Source organism: Poecilia latipinna, unplaced genomic scaffold, assembly GCF_001443285.1.
Source record: "Poecilia latipinna isolate Pla-1442-1.1 unplaced genomic scaffold, P_latipinna-1.0 Scaffold742, whole genome shotgun sequence".
NCBI classification, from domain to species: Eukaryota; Metazoa; Chordata; class Actinopteri; order Cyprinodontiformes; family Poeciliidae; genus Poecilia; species Poecilia latipinna.
The window spans coordinates 39,790-60,590 of record NW_015113358.1 but is presented as its reverse complement, the minus strand read 5'-3'; the positions used below and the strand labels follow the sequence as shown (position 1 = coordinate 60,590).

The 20,801-nt window shown below is 36.3% G+C and overlaps 2 protein-coding genes across 6 annotated transcripts in view; one reads left to right on the top strand and one right to left on the bottom strand.

The window, feature by feature from the left end:
• Positions 1-565: 565 nt before the first annotated feature.
• mindy4 (MINDY lysine 48 deubiquitinase 4) lies at positions 566-8,056 on the top strand. 3 transcript variants are annotated; one of them, XM_015045739.1, is made up of 18 exons: positions 566-920; positions 2,381-2,500; positions 2,576-2,793; positions 2,877-3,135; positions 3,212-3,429; positions 3,533-3,585; positions 3,667-3,770; positions 3,863-3,979; positions 4,066-4,157; positions 4,658-4,759; positions 5,123-5,186; positions 6,170-6,235; positions 6,322-6,389; positions 6,490-6,553; positions 6,787-6,948; positions 7,163-7,343; positions 7,673-7,751; positions 7,897-8,056. In XM_015045739.1, exons 1-18 carry the CDS (start codon positions 861-863, stop codon positions 7,943-7,945), a joined length of 2,076 nt encoding a protein of 691 aa, XP_014901225.1. In that variant the 5' UTR covers positions 566-860; the 3' UTR covers positions 7,946-8,056. The 3 variants fall into 3 exon arrangements, with proteins under 3 accessions (XP_014901225.1, XP_014901224.1, XP_014901226.1); XM_015045738.1 differs by having other exon boundaries at positions 5,120-5,186; XM_015045740.1 differs by lacking the exon at positions 566-920 and having other exon boundaries at positions 2,414-2,500; positions 2,661-2,793; positions 5,120-5,186.
• A 5,407-nt stretch (positions 8,057-13,463) lies between these two features.
• The window catches only part of alkal1 (ALK and LTK ligand 1), a 13,856-nt gene continuing 6,518 nt past the window's right edge, over positions 13,464-20,801 (bottom strand). For 2 of the 3 annotated variants that reach the window (XM_015045736.1, XM_015045735.1), the window contains exons 3-6: positions 20,549-20,602; positions 18,722-18,805; positions 15,403-15,476; positions 13,464-13,956 (exon numbers count right to left, since the gene is read on the bottom strand). In XM_015045736.1, the coding sequence (XP_014901222.1) occupies positions 15,412-15,476; positions 18,722-18,805; positions 20,549-20,602 (203 nt within the window). In that variant the 3' untranslated portion in view covers positions 13,464-13,956; positions 15,403-15,411. The remainder of the gene's footprint in view (positions 13,957-15,402; positions 15,477-18,721; positions 18,806-20,548; positions 20,603-20,801) is intronic. The other variant, XM_015045737.1, reaches the window with a different exon arrangement.

Sequence of the window (20,801 nt, the reverse complement as noted above, 5' to 3'; positions counted from 1 at the left end):
TCAAGAATCACTGATAAGCATTTTTACAGAGTCAGTGAACAAATGGTACAAGGACAATATAATTAGCATAAAAAGTACAGTTTTTTTTCTTTCTTTCATCTTTAGTAATATTACTAAAAGGCTTATCCTCTTTCATGGTCATTTTTTGGTATTAAGGTGAAAAGAATCTCAGGATCCCCTATTTACAAAGTGATCCAACTTTGGGAACTACAGCCTTAGGTTATATATTTCTTCCACATTTAAGAATAACAATTCTGCAGCGCAAAGGTCAATTTTAACCTCTGGAAAATACTGTGACACACATTTACCAAAGACAAACAGCTTTTTGATTGTTTATAATAAAACTAAACGTTATCCTTTCAAGGTTTACTTTTATTCTTTGGATATTACTGTACCTACGGAAGAGGATTAGGGCCACTGCAAAAATAAAAAATAAAAAAAATAAAAAAATCTGAATTCTGCCCTAATCCTCTGAACCTGATATCAAAATTACAGGATTTATGGTGACCATGATAGTTTTTCTGGATATTTTTGTGGAACGCCAGAGCGACACATCACCATGGTAACAGGCATTGACGGACAACCAGCTGCGCAGTTTCACTGATCTATAAAACATGTTGATACCCTCCACCAAACATCAGTCTTCCAGATCTGACAACCAATTTGTCAACGTACAACAATTTCGTTTAATTAAAGCCACAACCGAGGAGGCACCACTTTCAGAAAACACTTTGCCAACAATAGTATCTCCTGGTGGGAGATCTCGTCTCGTTATTGTTCTATCCACCTAACGGAAGATCTGCGCTGTCGGCCCACCGCCGTTTGTTGAATTTCCTGCAGCTGGACACGCTACCATTATCATGGTCCCTTCGGTGGAAGAGATTTCTTCGTCTTTAGTGCGGGAATATCTGAGCAGGAAGGTAAGACAGCGAAGACTAGGTGTCAACAGAACTCTGTTTCTGTGAAGACCGTTGGCTAACTAGCTACCTAGCTCGTGTTAGCATTACCCTCTCAGTGGTTAGCATGTTATTTTGGGACATGTTCCATGTTATACGCTGACTTTTTGCTTTATTTATTTATTTATTTTTTAATTTAAAATAAAAAAGGAAAAACCGAAACAAACAAACCCCCCCCCCCCCAAAGTGGTTGAAAAGCTGTAGGTTGGAGCGATATTAGGACTATTATGTGTCTTAATATGCAATTTATTGATAAAGCAATTGAAATATATTAATCGGAGCAGACTTTACATGTTTTCTGTTTATCATTAACCTTTTTTTTTTTTTTTTTTTACCAGCGTACTTGCTTTGTCTGATTTGCAACAAACTTAGTCAAAACAGTACATAGGGAAAATTGATGCATATCAGCAGCTGCAGCTCAAATGTTGAAGATTTTATAATTTTTCCTACTGTTCTTGAGCCTAATAAACTCATTAATGAGTTTAATGAGTTCTACTCACAGAGTAAGAGTAGAACCATCTTACTCTGTTTCCTAGAGCAGAACTAGCTACATTGAGGCGGGATTAAACTTATTTTTCTTTCCTCTGGAACAAGCTCCTAAAAGACACTCATAAATCATAACACAATTGTTACCTGGAAATTTTGAACAAATAAATACTAACTGTTTGCCCAGTAAGTATCATTGACTGAAGTTTGAGATTTTTAAATAAATTAGTACTTTTCATTTATCTTTTTTATGCAGTATGTGTCAGCGTACCAATGATATTATTTTGAAGTTTTTCCTTTAATTGTTGGTCACACTAATGCACGAATACAATAAAAATATCATTCATTGTCCTATTGTGGGGACATTCAAGTTTACCAGCAGCAAGTTAAAGATAAGTGGAAGCAGGCATATTTGCATTAAGGTAAAATATCTAAGAATCTGAATAACAGACTGTACAGTAAGGACAAATTTCCAACATAAGAAAAGTAGTACATTTATTAAAATTAGCATATTCAGATTAAAAGGATCACTTAAAGAAAAATATGCAAGGATATTTGTGTTTCAAAACAACAATAGACTCTACAAGCAACAGAATTGTGAAAATAACAGCAGGAATGTTATTTAAAATAAGAAAAAAACTAAGCAAATAGTGTTTTGAGTTTGTTGGGAGTAGTGATGGTTATAATGTCTTCCTTCTAGTCAGCTTCTAGGAGGAATAATCTTATCTTGCTCCTTGGTGTTGTGTTGACAGAGTTCTTCTGTCTCTCACCTCCTGCACTGGGAGCTAGCCTTCTCGATGAGCTTTTCTTACTATTGCTGTATATAAACAAAATTTCCTCATCTATAAATGTTCCTCTCTTTGTTTTCCTTTCCATCTATCCAGCCATCCCACCATACATTCATGCGTCCTTTGTTTTTTTTTTTTTTTTATGCACAGGGCCTGAAAAGGACCATTGCTTGTATGGATGAAGAACATCCACGCACGCCGGCCAGTATCAATAACCGATCACTGCTGAAGCAGATGCTTAACATCAAAGATCTCTACAGACAAAATAAGGTAAATCGATGAATGCCACACATTTATATAGATAACTGGCTAAATCGTCTGCAACTGACATTCTTAAAATTGCAGGTTCAGAAATCGCCTGTGAAAACATTGTTGGAAATCATCGTGAAGCATCACATTGAACGGTTACACCATGAACATATCCCCACAGGAGACTCGCAACATGTGGTCACAAATACAGGCTCAACATCTGATTACCCTGCAGGATCGCCATCAATGATAAATGAAACAAAAGCAGATGAAATTACACCAGCCATTTATCCTAGCAAACACAGTGAACTGAGGTATTTAACAGCTACAAACTTGCATTATTTTACTCCATTGAAGCTAGTATATTTTACTTGCATGGCATTCTTTTTTTTTACAGTTCTGAAGTGAAAGAAATATGCAGCATTCCGGTGACAGATTTATCAATGACTTCTAAGAAGGATGGACCCACTTCCTTGAATCCAAATGATTTCTTAATTGACAACACAGATTTCCAAGAAGGCCAGAAACCAATGCCTTCTAAACAGGAGAACTACACCCAAAAAGAGAAAGAAAGTAAATGTTTAATTGCTGGGGTCACCTCGAAAAACAAAACTAGCCGCATCAGGCGAGGCATGGTGACCGGACCAGTAGCTCAGGTATTTACCTTAGAAACCAGTAGATGGTATATTTCTGATATTTTTCCTCCATCATCAAATTATGTTTTCATTTCAGGAATCTAACAGAAAAAGGCAGAGTCGGAGGGTCGAAGTTTCTCAACCATTGTTCATCAGGGATGAGGAAAGCAGGAAATCTCGGGATGGACCTGAGTTGACTGTCCAAAACACATCCAGCTGGGAAGAACGAAATATAGAGTCCGTTGATTCAAAAGAGGAAAACCAGGAAGAAAAGGGCTTCAGAAGTAAAGGACAAAGAACAGTAAACACAATAAAGTAAATACTCATTTGTTACCAGTTGGATTTTATGTTTTGATAGTAGTGAAAGTGTATTCAGAAGGTTATCAGAGGTTTTTTTGTATCTTGTTGTTTCTTGAAGAGTAAAGACGAAACTAGATGCCCATGAGCTGAACGTGGCTGAGATGGTTTTAGGTAAACCCTGATAGAAAGAAATGTCATAGATGTGTTTAAGAACTTGACTTGTCAAATGGATTTGTTTTATTACATTTTCAGATGACATTGATGACTCTGGTGGTCTGCCAGAAGAAGTGCCTCTTCATAGAGCCGTTTCAAAGTTTACATTTCCAGGCCATCCCATGGACCATCGCAACGCCACGGTGTGTTTCTGACCGCACTGATACAGAGACCAGCCAGGGTCAGATTCTGTTTGATTTGAGCTCGTTTGTTTAATGGTCGTTTTTTCTTTTAGGAACTGAAAACAATACTTCTGGGTTCCGGCTTAAGTTGTTTTAGCACTGAGTGGAAAAATCAGGGTTTTACTTTTTCTGACACACCTGACCTCGGATACGGGATTGTTCAGAGAAAGGTGATTTTATCATACTTTAAAATTAATTCAAGTACATATGCTTCATACGTTTTTTTTTTTTTTTTTTTTTTTTTTTTTTTTTTCAGGGTGGTCCTTGTGGAGTCCTGGCATCAATTCAAGCTTTTTTTCTGAAGAAGCTTCTGTTTGAAAATGCTGATGGTGGAGACATTATCCTGCAGTAAGTGAGCTTTCACATCAAACCTTTGCCTTTCTGGGTCTTAATCTAACATTTTCACATGTTGGCACTACATAACCACAAACTATAATGTGTTTTATTGTGATTTTATGTGATATACTTTTTCTAAGTTGTTTCCTTGTCAGTCTGGCTGTTTGGTCTTTTTGTTGCATCGACCTTTTTTCTCCCAAGACAGCTTCGCTTTTCCTCCTGAACAAAGTCATAGACACATCATAATTCTGCCGTCAGCATGTTTCATTTATAAGATAATTGAAAGCTGGTTTATTAAAAAGTTCTATGTGGTAGTTAAAATTTTGATCCCAATCTAAAACTGCACACCAATTACTTGCATTCTGTTTTCTGCAAAGAGGAAACCATGTGTTATTTTCCTTCCATGTAAGAATTATTCACAACTTGGTATTCGTTTGTTATATAAGGTCTGTATCATCTGGATTGGAATTGCAGACCAACTGGTTAAGATTGATGTTTCATTTTGTTTTCAGACGACTGAGACCTTCCAGCAGCACCAGAAGACACTGTCTTGTTTTGGCTCTGGCTGAAGTTTTGTGGAGAGCCGGGGAGGAAAAACAAGCTGTAGTTGCAATGTAAGACGTCTGTTAATTGGTTAATATACCTGCCTCTAATGCTGAGGTTACTGTTTAACATAATATTTGCTGCAACCTGAGCTTACTTATTTAGGTCAATAAAGGGTTTTAGCTAGCACAGAGAACCACACCATTGTCTTTTCATATTTATCTCAAGTTGTGAGAATATGTCATCTAAGGTCAGATCAGTTCAGTATGTCTGATTCAGATGAGTGGTCTCTGACAAACTGGGTTCACATCTCCACCACCTGTCAAACCTATTTATCTGAGAACTCTTCCGCATGGAACTGCTTGACCAGATGTACCACTTTTTTAAAGTCTTTACATTCTTTTTGCTTTCTTTCATCTTTTTTTTCATAGCAGAAATTCAGGAAGAGGCCATTTCACCGCATTTGGACACTACAGATCTGAGGGATTGTTTGAAAAGGTACAAAGGTTCTTCTATCTGTACGATAGGACAGTTTCCATCAGAGGTTTACATACTGGACACCCATCGTATAATTTAATGTTCTCTTAATTTTGGCCTTTTTAAATGATATTTCAGGGTTAGGACAAACACATTTTATAATTTTTCTAAACTTGTCTAACATTTTTTTTAATCAATCCTAAGACTAGTTTTGATGCATGTTTGGCATAATTGTTCTACTGGAATATCGAGTTGTTTTCAGCCTCATCAAGATGGTCGCCTTTAGATTCTATTATGATGTTCAGGAACAACAAAGGAACCTCAAAGCATCAAGCCCTTTATAAATGGGAACGTTCTGGAATACCAGCGTAACTTTCCAAAATGAGGCAAGATTTTATGAGTGTCTTCAGGAGGAAAGGCCGATTGTCAGACAAAGCAAAGATTGATAGGCTTTCAGTTCAAAGAACAATGTGAGGCATAGTGGCATAGTGGTGGCGGCATCATTTTTTCAGACTGCGTTGCTGTCGGTGATACTTGTGCATCGCACAAAGTGAACTGACTAATTATTCAGTTTCCCCCTAAATCAACAACTGACAGGTTTCATCCGGACCATTATCCGAAACCCAAACTGAAGCGAAGCTAAGCTTCGCCTTGGAAATGGTCTAGACCTCAACACTATTCAAAGCGTGATAGTATATGCTTAAAACTAGCTAGGGTCCATGCCACGAAACCATCAGTCCATCCATTATCTGAATGTGGTTGGTAGATACAAAACGTCTGCTCCAGAGGGCGTCTGAATCGGTGCATATACGTTTAAGCTTGTGCAAATCATCCACAGCAAATTCCAACTTGTGCATATAATTTTAATTTGTAAAAAAAAAAATTCAAGTTATATAATTAAAGGCCCAAAATTTAATGCTGAGTTATTAGGTTTTTCTATATTTTCGTTGTCTTTTGTTAAGCTTTTATTTTCCAGTCTATCTGATCTGATCTTTCTGATCCAGATGACGTGTTTCTCTGTGGATAACGTCAAAGATCTGCAGGTCATTCTAGAGCAGCATATTGAGCAGGTGAAGAACTCGCCACTTATCTCAATTTTTCTTGCCTGCCAGATATTTTGTTTTGATGCTTTTGCTCTTTGTATTTTATTCCCCAGTATGAAATGGGGATGTTCGGATGCATTCTGCTGGTCGTCTCAGCTGTTCTTTCTCGATCCATTGAAAAGTAGATGTAAACCCTTTGTGGCTCTTCAAAACAAGACATTCTGAAGAACTTGCTTTGAACTGGGTTGTATTGTTGTTAATTTATTTTTTTATCTTCTCAGAGTGAGAGAGGACATGGACCTGCATACGACCCCACTGATAGGAGCTCATGGCTACTGCACTCAGGTTTGAACAATCTATTTAAGTTGGATAATGTCAAGCCAAATTTACAGAGTTTCTACAAAGTCTGGATTTGAGTATTTCCCAGGTCTGGTTCAGTACAAAATAGAAGAAAACAAGAGACAAAAAAACATTTCTAAATATCCTGTCTAAATGTTGTTGTTCCTTGTATATTTCCTCTTTTTTCCTACCTCTTCATCCATGCTTGTCGTCTTCTTTTTTTTCCCCCCTACCTTCAGGAGTTGGTGAATCTGTTGCTCTGTGGCAGAGCGGTTTCTAACGTCTTTGACAACGATGTAGAGCTGGACTCAGGAAATGGCAACATGACTTTGCTTAAGGGAATTAAGGACCGATGCCAAGTCGGCCTGCTGTCCTTGTTTGAACATTATAATATCTGTAAGGTGAGCTGTATTGAATTCTTCATGGTGATGGTAGACACATCTGGGATACTTGCAAGTACAGAATATAACAGAGCAGCTGAACTTTTGTCTAGTATAAACCAAGTTGTTCTGTCATCAGCGGAGTCCTACTGCACACAGAAACAATTTAACAATTGTGTTAGACTACCGTTTACATGCTAGTCAAAACATTAAATATTCATATTGTCTTCCTTAGGTGGGGGCTTACCTGAAGTCTCCTTCTTACCCCATCTGGGTGGTGTGCAGTGAAAGTCACTTCAGTGTGCTGTTTGGCCTGAAGAGGGAGCTGTTGACCAATCAAGATGAAGACCTGGAGTTTGATCTGTATTATTATGATGGATTGGCCAGTCAGCAGGAGGAAATCCGCCTCACTGTTTGTATGTTTGTATTGTAGTTCTCTAGATCTAATCATCTTTGTTTTTAAATGCAGCCAAATGCTTCGAATATGTTATTAGTTTTTTATAGATTGTTTCTCCCGATTCCCTGACACCAGGAATTACTTGATGATTAATGCTTTTTTTCCCCTTTCGATACTACTAATTCTAATTACAGTATAATTAGACAGTGACTGATTTAGACCTAGAGTATGCATGAGCAGCTGTGCTGCCATGTTTTACCTCACTAACGGTTTTCATCTATTTGGACCTTTCTTTTAATGGCAATACTTTGATTTGAACCAAACTAAAAATGTGAATTGTTTGTTCAGCTGTCGGCAAATTGGCACAGAAACACCAGGAAGTTGACGCTGATCTCATTCCTCCACTTGAGCTCTGCATCAGGACACGGTAGGACCTTGTTTTGCCCATTTTTTTCTTTTTCTTAATGTGCACAATAACTGATAACTTTGGTTAAATAAAAGTTATACATCATTTTGTGTTTACCTGGATTTGTTCTTCGTGTCCTAAAAAGCTTGGTTTTGTTTTCATGCAGGTGGAAAGATGCATCAGTCAACTGGAATGAGACCGAACCAATTCTCTGAGTAATCATGCTGTTTAAAATGCTTAAATAATGGCTATGTTCAAATGTAGCCATTTTGATGTTGTTATTTTGACTGTAAATTTATCTTCTTCTTCCTACAAAACATGCTAAAGAGAAGAACAAGATAGTGAACAAAAAAAAACAAGTCACAGCATGAATTCAGTGTCTGGGTTAAAAGTTTAAATTCTAATTAAAAAATGTGAATGTAAAAATTAAAGCAATACAATTAGAAAACATGGTTATTAAAAAACAATTTCCTGCATTGTACTTGTTGCCATAACCATTTTTCCTTTAACCACAAATATATTTCATTTTAATCACAGTTACTCCTAAATGAGATTGCTTTTATTTACAAGGAGTCTTGAAGATTTCATGAAAACAAAAAACTGTAAATGTAAACTTTCTGTGGCCTTTTACTATTTAGCAATATTTTTAAAATGCTTTCCACCACAATTTTATGTATATAAACTTTATTTTTGGCAGATAATTAAACAAGCATTTTCTACAAACAGTGATGTCTCCTTTGTTTAATTAACAAATGTATTTCTTATTTTTCTCTTACAGAGGTTTTTACATTTTTGCCCAAAATCAATCATACCCACTTGCCAGATTTAGATTTAAAGTAATGGAGTGGATATGTTTGCAAGAGGTTGTCTAAAATTGTTCATACCCATTGATTTATTGGATTGTGGGATTATGGGAATATTTAAGCCTCTGCACCCAAATACCCCATGTTTTTCTAAAACATCTTAATTGGACAGATTAATTGTGAACAAATGTTTTCTTTGAGTAAACAGATGAAAATGTCTAGATGTCACAAAGTTACAGTGGTATTCATATAAAGTATTAAAAACCATAAATAATTGCACACTGGAAACAGATTGTGGTAGTCAAAAGTGGCACCTTCTCTTGCAAGATTAGTGTAATAACAGGTTTTTTTAAAAAAAAAAACAAAACAAAACAAAAGCAAAGATCACTAACGCCATCTACGTATAAGAATGTGGGCAATTCTGGATGTAAAATCTTGAAGATCTTTGCATAGTGCTGGATTCTGTGGGTCTTGACTGAAAAGCCTACATGTCCTTTGCAAATCTTGTTGAGGCAAAAAAAAAAAAAATGAAGTGGCTCAATTTGATTAAAGTTTCAAAGTTTGAGACTGATTAGACGGAGGCCTCTCAACCTTAAAGAATATCAGTGGAAAGTCATTAGCTCGTATGTAGTCGTGTCACTTTTATTAGTGAGAGGGGTATAAATAATTTTGGACATTTAGTTTTTTTAGTCACATTTAAACGGAAATTTTTTATTTTATTTTATTTTTTACCACAATAACGAACATCGTCATTTTGTTTTCTTTGAAAGTTGCGTGCATCATATCCAATCAGCAAACGGCGTCCTTGCTTTAACCTGTTACTAGACTGAGAATCTGATGGAAAAATAGCCATTTTTTCTCAGTTGTTTAATTAGTGTATTTAAATTAATGTATCTAATTTTATCACTGGAATCAAACTGATGAGGACATTCGGTGTAAAGTATTTATCACTGATCATCTGGCTTCACAGTTCAGCTCAAACTAACATTTGCATTAAGACTTGTTAACCTTGACATTTAAAGCAGAAATAATCAAACATATCACTGTTTGTAATACAACATATTTATTGTCTTAAGTTTTTTTTTTTTGTTTGTTTGCTCATTTGAATCATGAGCTTCAAGCTTTTTCTTTCAGTACAATAAACTGAGATCACATGATTTCATCAGGTTGGGATAACAAGGATCGAAGAGAAAGATGTCTTCCAGTAATTTATTTTGGTTTTTCTTCAAATTGAAAGGCATCGCAGCGCTCTCAGTGCGGGACATGCAGAGGGGGTGGCAGAGACTTATTGCCAACACCTCAAGCACAGGGGGATCAAAGACCCTTCAGCTGGCAGAACAAGCAGCTCCCTCCTCGTCAAACCGCTGCACACCACAGACCAAATCACTGATCAGCTGTGGTTTGGGTCAAAATGTGCATCAACACATTTTCACCAAACAGAACCTGTTTCATTTACTGTCAACATTTCCCCTTTGGCACAATGAAACTGTTGGGGAAGATTTCACTGTGATGATGACAGCTTATTCATCTTTCATTTGTCAAATCCTTAATTGGGGCCTTGTTTGAATGTATATTATTGGTGACTCATGTGGGATTTGTGCATTCCCCAAAAGATATAAGAAGAGAAATGAATTAATCATGAGACATGGCGTAAATCTATTCACCCTCTGACAGTTTTACAGCCACTGTGGCTACTGCATGCACTATAAATATGATGCTTTGCCTGAATAAAGCCTTAAGGGTCTCCAAAATTGGATTATCGTGTGCACTTTTGTCACAAAATTCTTCTGCGCATGAGGGGAGAGGTGGTTTGATATACGTCATAAGTAACCATGCCATGTGTGTCAGCATGAAATCTGTTCGACAAGCATGTTATTATGTTTGCAGGGTTAAAGACAAAAATCAGGCCAATGAATTGCCCTTAGTGAGGCGTTAGCAGCAATGAAGGAATGGCACCAGATGTTCAAATTCACTATAAAGACTTATGACAATGTCTTTTAAAATTAAAGCACAGCGTTCTGCTGAAGTATTAACGGTTTTTGAACTTTAAACCACAACTTTCAAAGTATTTTACTTTATGTGATAGATTGAAACCAAGTTGTGCAAAAATTAGAGTTGAAGTAAAATGACATGCTTTTTGAAAACATACTTTCTTACGAATAAAACAATTGAACAGTGTTTAGTCAAACTGAATCCTGCTTCTCTCCATGTTTGACCTAAGTTGAACCAGAAGACCTGAGTGGTCTCGAAGGTTGACACAATATCAGATCTTTAATGTATTCTGGTGCAAAGCCAGCCAGTTATTTATAAACTAACAAAAGTATTTTAAAGTATATTATCTGAGCTACAGGGAGCCAGTGTAAGAACTTTTAACCCGAGGGTCTGTTTTCCTAGTTTTAGTGAGATCATGAGCACCAGGGTTCTGAATCAGCTGCAGCTGCTTTACATTTCGGACAGAACTGTGAAGACACTATTGTTAGAATAACAGTGTAAATCTTTTGGAATATGTCCAGCAGCTTTTATTATCTACAAACTGAATCATTTTCTTATTTTTCTTTAAAAAAAAAAAAGAAAGAAAATGGGTCAAACCCAGTCAGAATGGATGGAGAACATATTTGAATGTCAATTTTCAAGTATTATCTAAGGTTCTCAATTGTATTTTGGTCTAGAATTAAATAAGAGTTTATGAAATATTTAAACGGGATATTTCATAGTAGCTTAATCCTGCCTTCAATTCCTCGATTACTTTACCCTTGACCCGTCTGCTCTGTTCCTTTGGTCTTCATGCTTCTGATCATTAAACTTGGCGTTGTCACGGAAACCTCTAAGATTAAATATTTCACAAGTGGGAATTGTTTGTAATGGATGTTATTTAGACATATCAAATTACAAGAGGCTTAATAAAAATGTGCAGTTGTGCACTACTTTGTCTTGGTCTACCACAAAAAGTTCCCCAAAGCATACTGAAGTTTGTGGTTTGGAAATATGAAAATGCTTAAGGAGCTGTTGGCCATAACACTGGAGCAGAAGGTGACGACATTAAGGTGTTTCCTCTCTTCACCCCTGGGCTTTGGCAAGGCCGGATGCAGTCTGACAGGGAGGAAATGGCATGGCTTTGGTCTCTGTTTACTATTTATTACACCAAATTTCTCAAAGGTACCAGAGAGGGGATTTGATGCTTGTGTGTAATTGTGTTAAAGCCCTCCCACATGCTATCCCCAGTGCATCTTCTGTCTCCTCTCCTAATCTGTGCTGTTTGTCTCCAGATAAGTGATATCCTCCTCAGATTAGGATCCAGTGTCCCTGTCCTGCCCACCCGGAGGGAAAGGGATCCCCTGTGCGTCCCCTCGAGGTGCAAGCTGTATTTTTAGCAGCTTAATCCTTTTATAGCTTCAGCCGTTTCCTTAATTGGCTCAGGTAATCACCGCATATTTCGCCACATGTTGCTCAGGGTGGATTTATGTGTGCAAGTTTGACAAGTACACAGAGGTTGGGTGAAGCATAAATTTCAAAGCTGAACTCCTCCATTCGTAAGGAGGCTGTGATTTGTGGAGCAGAGGCTATCACATGGTTTATAGCCCTGCGAGACAAACCTCATATCAAGTTGGAAACATTGCCTAGATTGAGATCCCAGTCCCAGCGACGGTATCTGTACACACCATTAAACATGCTCCTCAGCAACTCAACTTTTTTCCACGGATGAGTTTATAATGATGGCGCAAAAAGCCAAACTATTAGTGAATAATGCATGAGGCTGTGAAAGAAAAGGTTCCCGCTCAGTCTGTGGAGACAAGCTGACGTGAGAACTGAGCTGTTGTAATCTTTGGCTTGTAGTTTGTGTTTGCTCAGAACCTTATCCATCAGCAACCCCCCTTGTGTGTGCGTGTGTACGAGTGTGTGCCTGACTCAGTGTTTGTATCACTACTTAAACAAAAAACAATCACTGTCAATATTCTCCAGACCAGAAATCTCCCACTTCTGCGGTTCCAGGGGACGTTATAGCACTTTGTTAGAGTAAAGTTATCCAAACGCTATAGAAAATTAAAATGGTCAATTTGAATTTCATTACAAGGGAGCTTTTATTCTAAGCCAACTGTGTTTGTCTTGATTTCCTTAATATCATATGTGCAGTGTTTGGTATCTTCTAATTGTGGAGCGATAAAGAAAACACACATGAGAAAATAAACCTTATCTGGCCTAAGAACAAGTAAACTGGAACACAATGTGAGAAGTGGTTCAGATTTCACTCTCATGTGACAAGTGTTCAGAAGTTCAAGCACCAGAAACACTTTGCTTTTTGATGATACAGATCAGTCAGTTCCCTTCTCTGCGTTTGAGTTTTCTCACAAGCGCTTTCCTTGAACCAAACAGATGTTTTCAAGCATTAAACTTGTGCTTTCTTGTGGGAGGGTTTTTTTTGTATGGTTTTATCTACTGTATGTTTATTTTTTTGGCTGAGCAAGGATTGCTCAACCTCCTGTTCGTTCCAAGGCATCTGATAGCCTTGATTAAGTGAGTGACTGCAAATGCGAGAGTCTACCAGACGATCTGCAGTGACCTCCAAGAAAAAAAGGGAGGTGAGTGGGTGGACTCAGTGATTATAGCACCTGCTCTGAGTGGCAGGGACAGCAGCGTCTGAAAAAGGTGCTGAAAAGTGCAAAACAAGCATTTGACCCAAAAAAGCAGTCCCATAGCAACACGGTTGTGATGAAACCCAGCTTCTTTCCCGACTGCTTACAAATTCAGACGAGGAGAAGACAGCTTTTTTCTGTTAAAAGTGAAGTGTACGGAGATAAACGCATCACATGCTGTGCCAAGAACGAACCGTCCACTCCCGTGGGCTCCGTTCGCGGCCTCACCCATTGCACTGCCTGACTCCACTTTTGGCATGAATTAAAAAAAAAAAAAAATGTAAAGAAAATGCAAAACCTCCTGTGCTTCAGTATTCTTTATTCAGTAATGCAGTGAGCTGTCACCATTATCGTTATTTTATATGGTCTTATTGTCAACAATCACTCAAGTGCCAAATAAAATGTGATGAAGACAAAGATGGAGTATAAAGTCAGCAAATTAGCAAAAGTGGAATTTATATAGAAAATAAAGCAAATACATTTTCTTTCCATCACTCATGACTTTTATAACCAAAATGATCGGATTCTCAGTGACTGTTAAACATTACATATATTTATATGTCCTTTCAATAAATAGATGTATTTGATATTAAATTATTTGCTTACAAATATATGGTCCATTCCACTCACAAACAACCAACAATCTCCATTCAATCATTTTGAGTTATGACAACACCAACAGCAAAAACATAGACACTATAAACACACACAGAAAGAACGTCCTCATGTCTGCTGTGGGTTTGAAGGCACTTCCTTGGCAACGCATTGATCCCTCTTCCGTTATATGGCGACCTGGAATTTAAATCGCAACACAAAAATGCATAGTTAAATATTGGCAGTTTCTACACTTTTTAAAGTTTTTTTTTTATTTATTTTTTTTTTTTATCAAAATCCCGTGGCTCAATGCTGGATTTGGAGATTTTATCACATCTTCACATCTTTCTAAGGAAGTCATGTTGTCAGCTTCTAAAGAGGGATTATTACTGCTGCCGAAGGTCACTGAGAAATGACCAGAATTGCCGAATCATGACTCATTTCATACGTCTTCTGATGTTCGTCAATCGTGACACACATGTGAGCTCTCAGAACAACGCAGACAGGATCCTATTATCTGATTCCTGAGGATGTGTCAGTCTCTTCAATTACATTATTACCAGCTAAACCCAATGACCATGAATGACTACTTAGGGAGATGAGCTTGTGTGTGGCAATCACTCATCAGTCTGGACATAATTGCATCCAGTGTGAACCCTGCTTTTACCTATGTTAGGTTTAAAGCCATCAAGGCAGCAGAGAAAGAGGAGTTTTTACGGATCGCCTTAAAAAGAGGGATGAGCATACATCCAGAATTATTTCACTGACAACATTCAGGGACCTTCCTTGACTTCAGGGATGTAGTCGTGTGCTTCTGAAAACATCTGATCATGCTTGGCATTATCTAAAGTTGCTCATATGATTAAATTAAATGAATTCTTTATTCCAGTTATGGGAAAAATGTAGAGGAGTGATACCGTTTTTAATGTTTGGCACACTTAAACACGTCAGACCGTTAAGTACATTTTAATATCAGACAGCAATAACCTTGAGAAATCAATTTCTCAAGTGATTTCATTTATTAGGCAAAAAAAAATCTATGTCTACCAGTTGCAATTGTGAGAAAGTAAATGCTTGCAAAATGTATGAACTACCTTTGCCCCCCTGGGGCAGTGGGATATGCCAACAAGTGTTTGTGGTCAGTAGGAACGAGTCTTTTAAATTTCAGAGAAAGAATATTGTCCATAATTTTGAAAGACTTTTATTTGTGAGGTTTTTAAAAAAAATTTAAACACATCTGAGGATTTCAATTTTCCTTTATCGTTACTCAAAATCATCCCAATGTGCATGTCTGTTTTCCTCTAAGAGTTTAAGTCCAAGTTTAACTAATTTAGAAGTGTCTGAAAGGAAATGTTGAAGTTATGGTATGAGAAGATTTTGTTCTGGCATGAAAACATTTCAGAGATCAAGGATAGATCACATTCTATACAACATCTAAATGTTGGACAGATGTAAAAGAGATATGTTTCTGATTATAGGAAGGATCGGTCTTCCTCAGATGAACATTTGACAGATTTACTCTCTGTCAGAGATTGAGTCTCTTCAGCACAAAGTATACATCTGCATGTCTATGTTAATCATTTCTGTTTTGGCGAGGGATATAAAACACCAAGAGTAACTTGAGAAGAAAAAACAAATACTCACATACAAAACCTATGACTGCATGCAGAGCGGACTCATTGCTAATCGCGTTAGCAATCTTGCACACCTTTTGTAATCTAAAAGAAAGAAACGGTAAGAAAAAAAGACTGTTAGCAGTTTCACATGACCTAATCAATTACTAAAATTAAAAGAATTAGCTCCTTTTCAGGATAGCAGCAGCTTTACTTCAACAAATATTGAGAACTAATAAGAGTCATGTCTGAACATATCTGCTTTCACTACTATTTACTCCATAATTTTGAAAACTGCAAATATCTCAGAGAGAGGAGCAACAAACACTGAGTTGGAAATGTTTTCTCTGATTTATCTATTTATTTACTAATAAGAAGTTATAAAACCAGTCACATTTCCTACAGTTACATTTTATTGCATTTTATTGCTGAAATGCAAAACAATTTAAATTTTGCACAATGTGACTGCAATGCTGAATACTCTGATAACAATATCAGATCAGTGTTGTTTTTTACTCTGTTTTGCATCTGCATTTTAAATTGTCTAATAATTTTTGTTTTGTTGTAACTAAATTTCTAAGTAGATACGGACATTTTGAATTAACAGATTTATTTTTAAATCAGAAGGTATCCATCACTCCTAGTTAGCTTTAATACCTCGACCACTAAAGATATGCGTCAAGTATGCACAGCGAGGGCGGTCAAAGTCTGCTTTACACGTAAACATATTACTAACAAGTTGTAGGTGTGTTGTAGGTATTTTAAATTTTGTATTCAGCAAAGTAATGCATCCAAACTTTTGAGATTGTAAAATTGCAAACATTGATTTCGCAATGATGTTTGTGATTTGACATATTGCACTAGTAATTTCAAAAATTGTTCACATCTTGTAATCTATTTTTTGGGTATTTCTTTCTATTTGTATCAGTTTTAAAAAATTGTGAGACTCAGGTTTGATTATAAAAAGCACCCACGGCTTTGTCTTTCTAAGCAATGATGCGCCTCACGGATTTGAAGGATTTTCTTTTTTTTTTTTTTTATTTACAAAAATTATTTTTTGAACAATTGCTTTGTATTTTACAGTGACATAGTCTTAGCTCATGCAAGGCAAGGATGGGAACCACTATTAAACAGTGATGACCATCAGTATGCCACTGCATGTAAACTGATTATGCCAAAGTGAATAATATTAGCCTTATTATTGCTACTTATCCCAATTCACAACCAAAAGAACCACAGGCAGAATTGAAAGCTGAGTTTGAAATCTTGCAAAGTTCTATGGACAAAAGCTCATCTCAGCTGGACAGATGGATTATAAACATGTGTTTTCTTGTTAGATGACCTCATGTCTCAGTCGGCTTTAAAGAAAACACACACACACAACCCCCCCGTCCTCTTCGATTTAACAGAGATTAAAAAGACCCTTTAGACTTTTATTAGTTGCAAAAGCCAACAGCTGTAGTAGTGCAACAACAGTGCCCATGGGTGGGATGACTTGGACATATATGAAGGTACTTTTGATGCTAAAGGACTTGCTGAAATTTTTGGAAAACATTCCATTATTCCATTATGAAGGCAAAACCCATGTGTTCTTTTTCTACATTTAATTCTGCTCAGAGTTGTGACCGATTGTGTAAATTTCTAGTATTTAGTATATATATACATATATATATATATATATATATGTACAGTAACACAAATATTTTTTTCATATCTCTATCTTACCTCTTGATTTTTGTTATTTCTTTAAACTGCATCAGTACCAAGAATGATTGCTCCCCTTTAACATAAAAGAGCCAAAGTTTCTGACATATAATCAGCAGATTAAACAAAGCAAAGTTTTAATAATTTGGACATAAAACATCCAAATGGTTCGGACCATGTAAATTTTGTTCTATATCATTGTTCTAACAAGAAAAAACAGATTGTTTGGCGCATTACTTCTCATGTGGCTGTTCAGTGAAAAAAACAGATTGGATGCCTCCACGGAGCATCATGACATCTTAGAAATAAGTTGCTTTGTTCAAAATATTCATAATGGTTGTTAATTCATTGGCCTACGACGTTTCTTCTGTGTTTGCTTTTTGGTAAAACTAAAATGATTCAGATTATAAATTTCAGACAAAGATTACCTGATTAAATACAAAAAGGAGATCATAACAGATGATTAATTTATTAAGGGGAAAATGCTATCTTAATCATCCTGGTGTATTTGAAATACACATGCCTCATTTTTTAAATGGAGAATGGTTGTGATTAGCTACATTAATTATTTACAATTAATTGCAGTTTAATTATTTAATTACAGTTAAACTGGCCACACCATCAATTTTTCCCGTCATGCCTATTTTACGCAGCAGGACAATCCAAAGCAGGGCACTATGTCTGCCTTTGAATAATTCAAAAAAAATAAAGTCTAGGAAGAAGTCTGATCAAAGTTCAGATTTAAATCTGGATCATGCCTCGTAAACAGAAGCATGAGAGCGAACTCTCCATTAGTCAAAACAATTCTACCAAGACAAGTGATCCAAAGTTCCTCCACTCTGAGGCAAAACACATCTAAATGTGGCACAGCCAGTTAGTAGAATCGGAGGGAATTATTTTGTCGTATCGGGGTCGATTGGTTTGGATTACTTTTTTCCCTTGATTAAATGAAATATCATTTGAAAATTGTTTCTGGCTATTTCTGTCTGCTGAAGAAATTAGTTTGATGATTTGAAGGACTTAGGACAAAAAAAAAAGACAATTTGCAAACTAATAAGATATTCAGCTTTCAGTTTTTTTTTAGTTTTTTTTTTTTTTCTTGAAAAGGTGAAACTTATTGATCTGACTTACAGTACTACTTAATACTGTATTAATGGGCCCGTTAATACTGTGCTTGGGTGCCGTGTTAATGGGCCCAAGATGCTTGTGACCACAGAAGAGAGTTAGAATCACGGTTGAAAAGTGAAAAAAAAACCAAAAAAAACTTGTTTGTCATGACTGATATCATCCTCACAGTTTTGACTAATAATATCGACATTACATGTCTGCTTTTAATATGATGCAGCCCTAATCAACAACATTTTTTATCTGATCTGAAAAACACTAACCAAAGTTGATTTAATATATTCTAAGAAGATGCTTAGTGACCCACGCAGAAACCAAAAGATCTCTATGTTGAAATAACTTTAAACTTTCTGCCAACAAAAACAGTTTGCTCACATAAAATGTCAGTCATATTAATATTAAACACACATGTTTTCTCAGCCATTATGAAATGGATAATATTTTAAGATAAAAAATAGAGAAAGAGGAACAAAGAAAACTGATAAAAATTAGTTGTCTGTTGAATGAAAAAGCATACACACATGCTGGTCTTGAGCAATCCCTTGTGGTGTGGTATAGTCTGTGAAAGTGTGTTTTGCACTCCGACGAGAACTTGACATGTCCTGCTTGAGAAAAGAGAAGGTCACATTAGGTAAAATGAAAAGAAATTATCTTAATATAACATTTTTTAAGAAAAATACATGACCTGATGCTGTGCTTTTGTTGAAAATGGGAGTGCTTTTCATAAATCATGTCAATTTATACTGAGATCATTTCTGTCTAATGATTAAATATCTCTAGCTTTAAGGGAGTTTCCTGCTTCAAGATTAAAATAAATTTCTCCAGAGTGCAGAAGGGTCACTCTTTAGCAAGACTGATTTGAATTTTATGCCTGATTCCAAAACTCTGGGGTTGGTGAAGTTTTCATCTGCTAATTCAGACGTTGGTTTCAGGTGTTCTTCTAGGTGTTTTTACCTAGAAGTGAAGGTGAAAGCACTTAGAAGAAGTTTTCTTCTAGGTGAAAACAGATAGACTTTGCAGTAGGCAGGTACATGAGGACTAGATTTTGAGAGGCCTTTTACAGCTCGTTGTGTGCTAGTATTTTTATTAGTACTATAAGTACTACACTGGCAACTTTTCACTGTATTCTAAGTGAATTGCAGCGGTATACTAAACTAATGGCTACTCAGCTTTCCCAGCCAGAATACAGACTTCAGAGGGCTTTATTGTAAGTCTTTGCAATTGCTAAACATTGATAAAATCTATATTCTGAGTATAAAACGAATGCTGAATTAGTGTGCTTTACTGACGGGAGAAATATAAACATTTGGAGTTTCCAATCAGCCGTCACAGGTCAGGGTCAATAATCTGACCCATCTGAAAGTTGTCCAATTCTAGTTACCACTTGATTTCTCTAAACATCTCTAAATGTGACTCAAATGAAATATTACTGGTTTTACAATTGGTGACTGTATGATGTGTTTGTGATATTTTTATGTTTTCATTAAGCACTTTGAAATGCCTTCCTTCTGAAATGTGCTATACAAATAAACTTAACAGATTGATTCTATATGCTCTACAGTAAGAATCAACTTGAATCTAAATTAATACATCATGGAGGTTTTAATTTTTATAAAATCAGTAGAAAAGGGATTTTTTTTTAACCTTCCTTTCATTGGCTTACAAAGACGTCCACGATCTGCTAATACCCAAATGATGTAAAGAACTCAACACCTCATAAAAACGCTTAATATTAATTTTGACTTTAATTAACCACATATTTGTAAGAATTATAGTTTTTAAAAAAAACTAACTAACTAAAAAGTAACTGCACCCCAAAGTGGCTTTACTTTGTCAGTTGTAGACTTATTATTAACTGATCAGCTTTCAATTTAGACTGAAACAAAGTCAAGTTGTGAGTTATAATAACGTCTAAGAGTTTCTGCACCAACGATTATGCTTCCAGATTTTCATAGCAATAATGAAGTCTACTCACAGGTCCTGAGACAAATAATCAGCTTAGCTTAGCAATGCCTTCAACTTAATTCTGTCAGCTTCAGACCATGTGCTGTTTCTCTAAACTACTGCCCTGCAGCTAAGCCATGCGACCCCGTTCTGACCCAAAGAACGGCGTTCACAAAGCTGTCTATGACTTCAGTATACTGTATCTTGGCTTGCAGGAATGAACATGTTTTTTCTCAGAGGGGCAAAACTTGGAGAGTCCTGCCAACAGTTGCATGGGAAAAGTGCCAAATATGTTCTTAAAGTTGTTTCCCAGATAAAACAGTTTCGCAATGTCTGCAAAGGGTATCAGAGATTCTAGGCCAAAATGTTTTCACAAAAATCTTCTTTAGTGGAAGTTTTCTTACCTCCAAAATGCTGAATGAACTTGTCCTTCAGGTGTGCATCTCTAGGAACAATATCTGAAACAGAAACTTGTGATTAGCTTTTCACATCAGAACTATTTATCAGGCCATCAAATAAACAGTTACTGATTTCTGCTTTTTGTATTTTTATGATATTACTTAAAATATTCCATTTGGGTAACATTTTGAGAGACAAACATAAAATACTGCCAACTATTTGGATTAATCTCTGACCATCTTCCATTCTCCTGCTGAA

Bases quoted from the DNA above. Each gene is read 5' to 3' on its own strand.
- mindy4 (XM_015045738.1), top strand. From the start codon at position 861: ATGGTCCCTTCGGTGGAAGAGATTTCTTCGTCTTTAGTGCGGGAATAT. The intron at 4,760-5,119 runs GTAAGACGTCTG...TTTTTTTCATAG, and splicing joins AAACAAGCTGTAGTTGCAAT to CAGAAATTCAGGAAGAGGCC. The intron at 6,390-6,489 runs GTAGATGTAAAC...TTATCTTCTCAG, and splicing joins CTTTCTCGATCCATTGAAAA to AGTGAGAGAGGACATGGACC.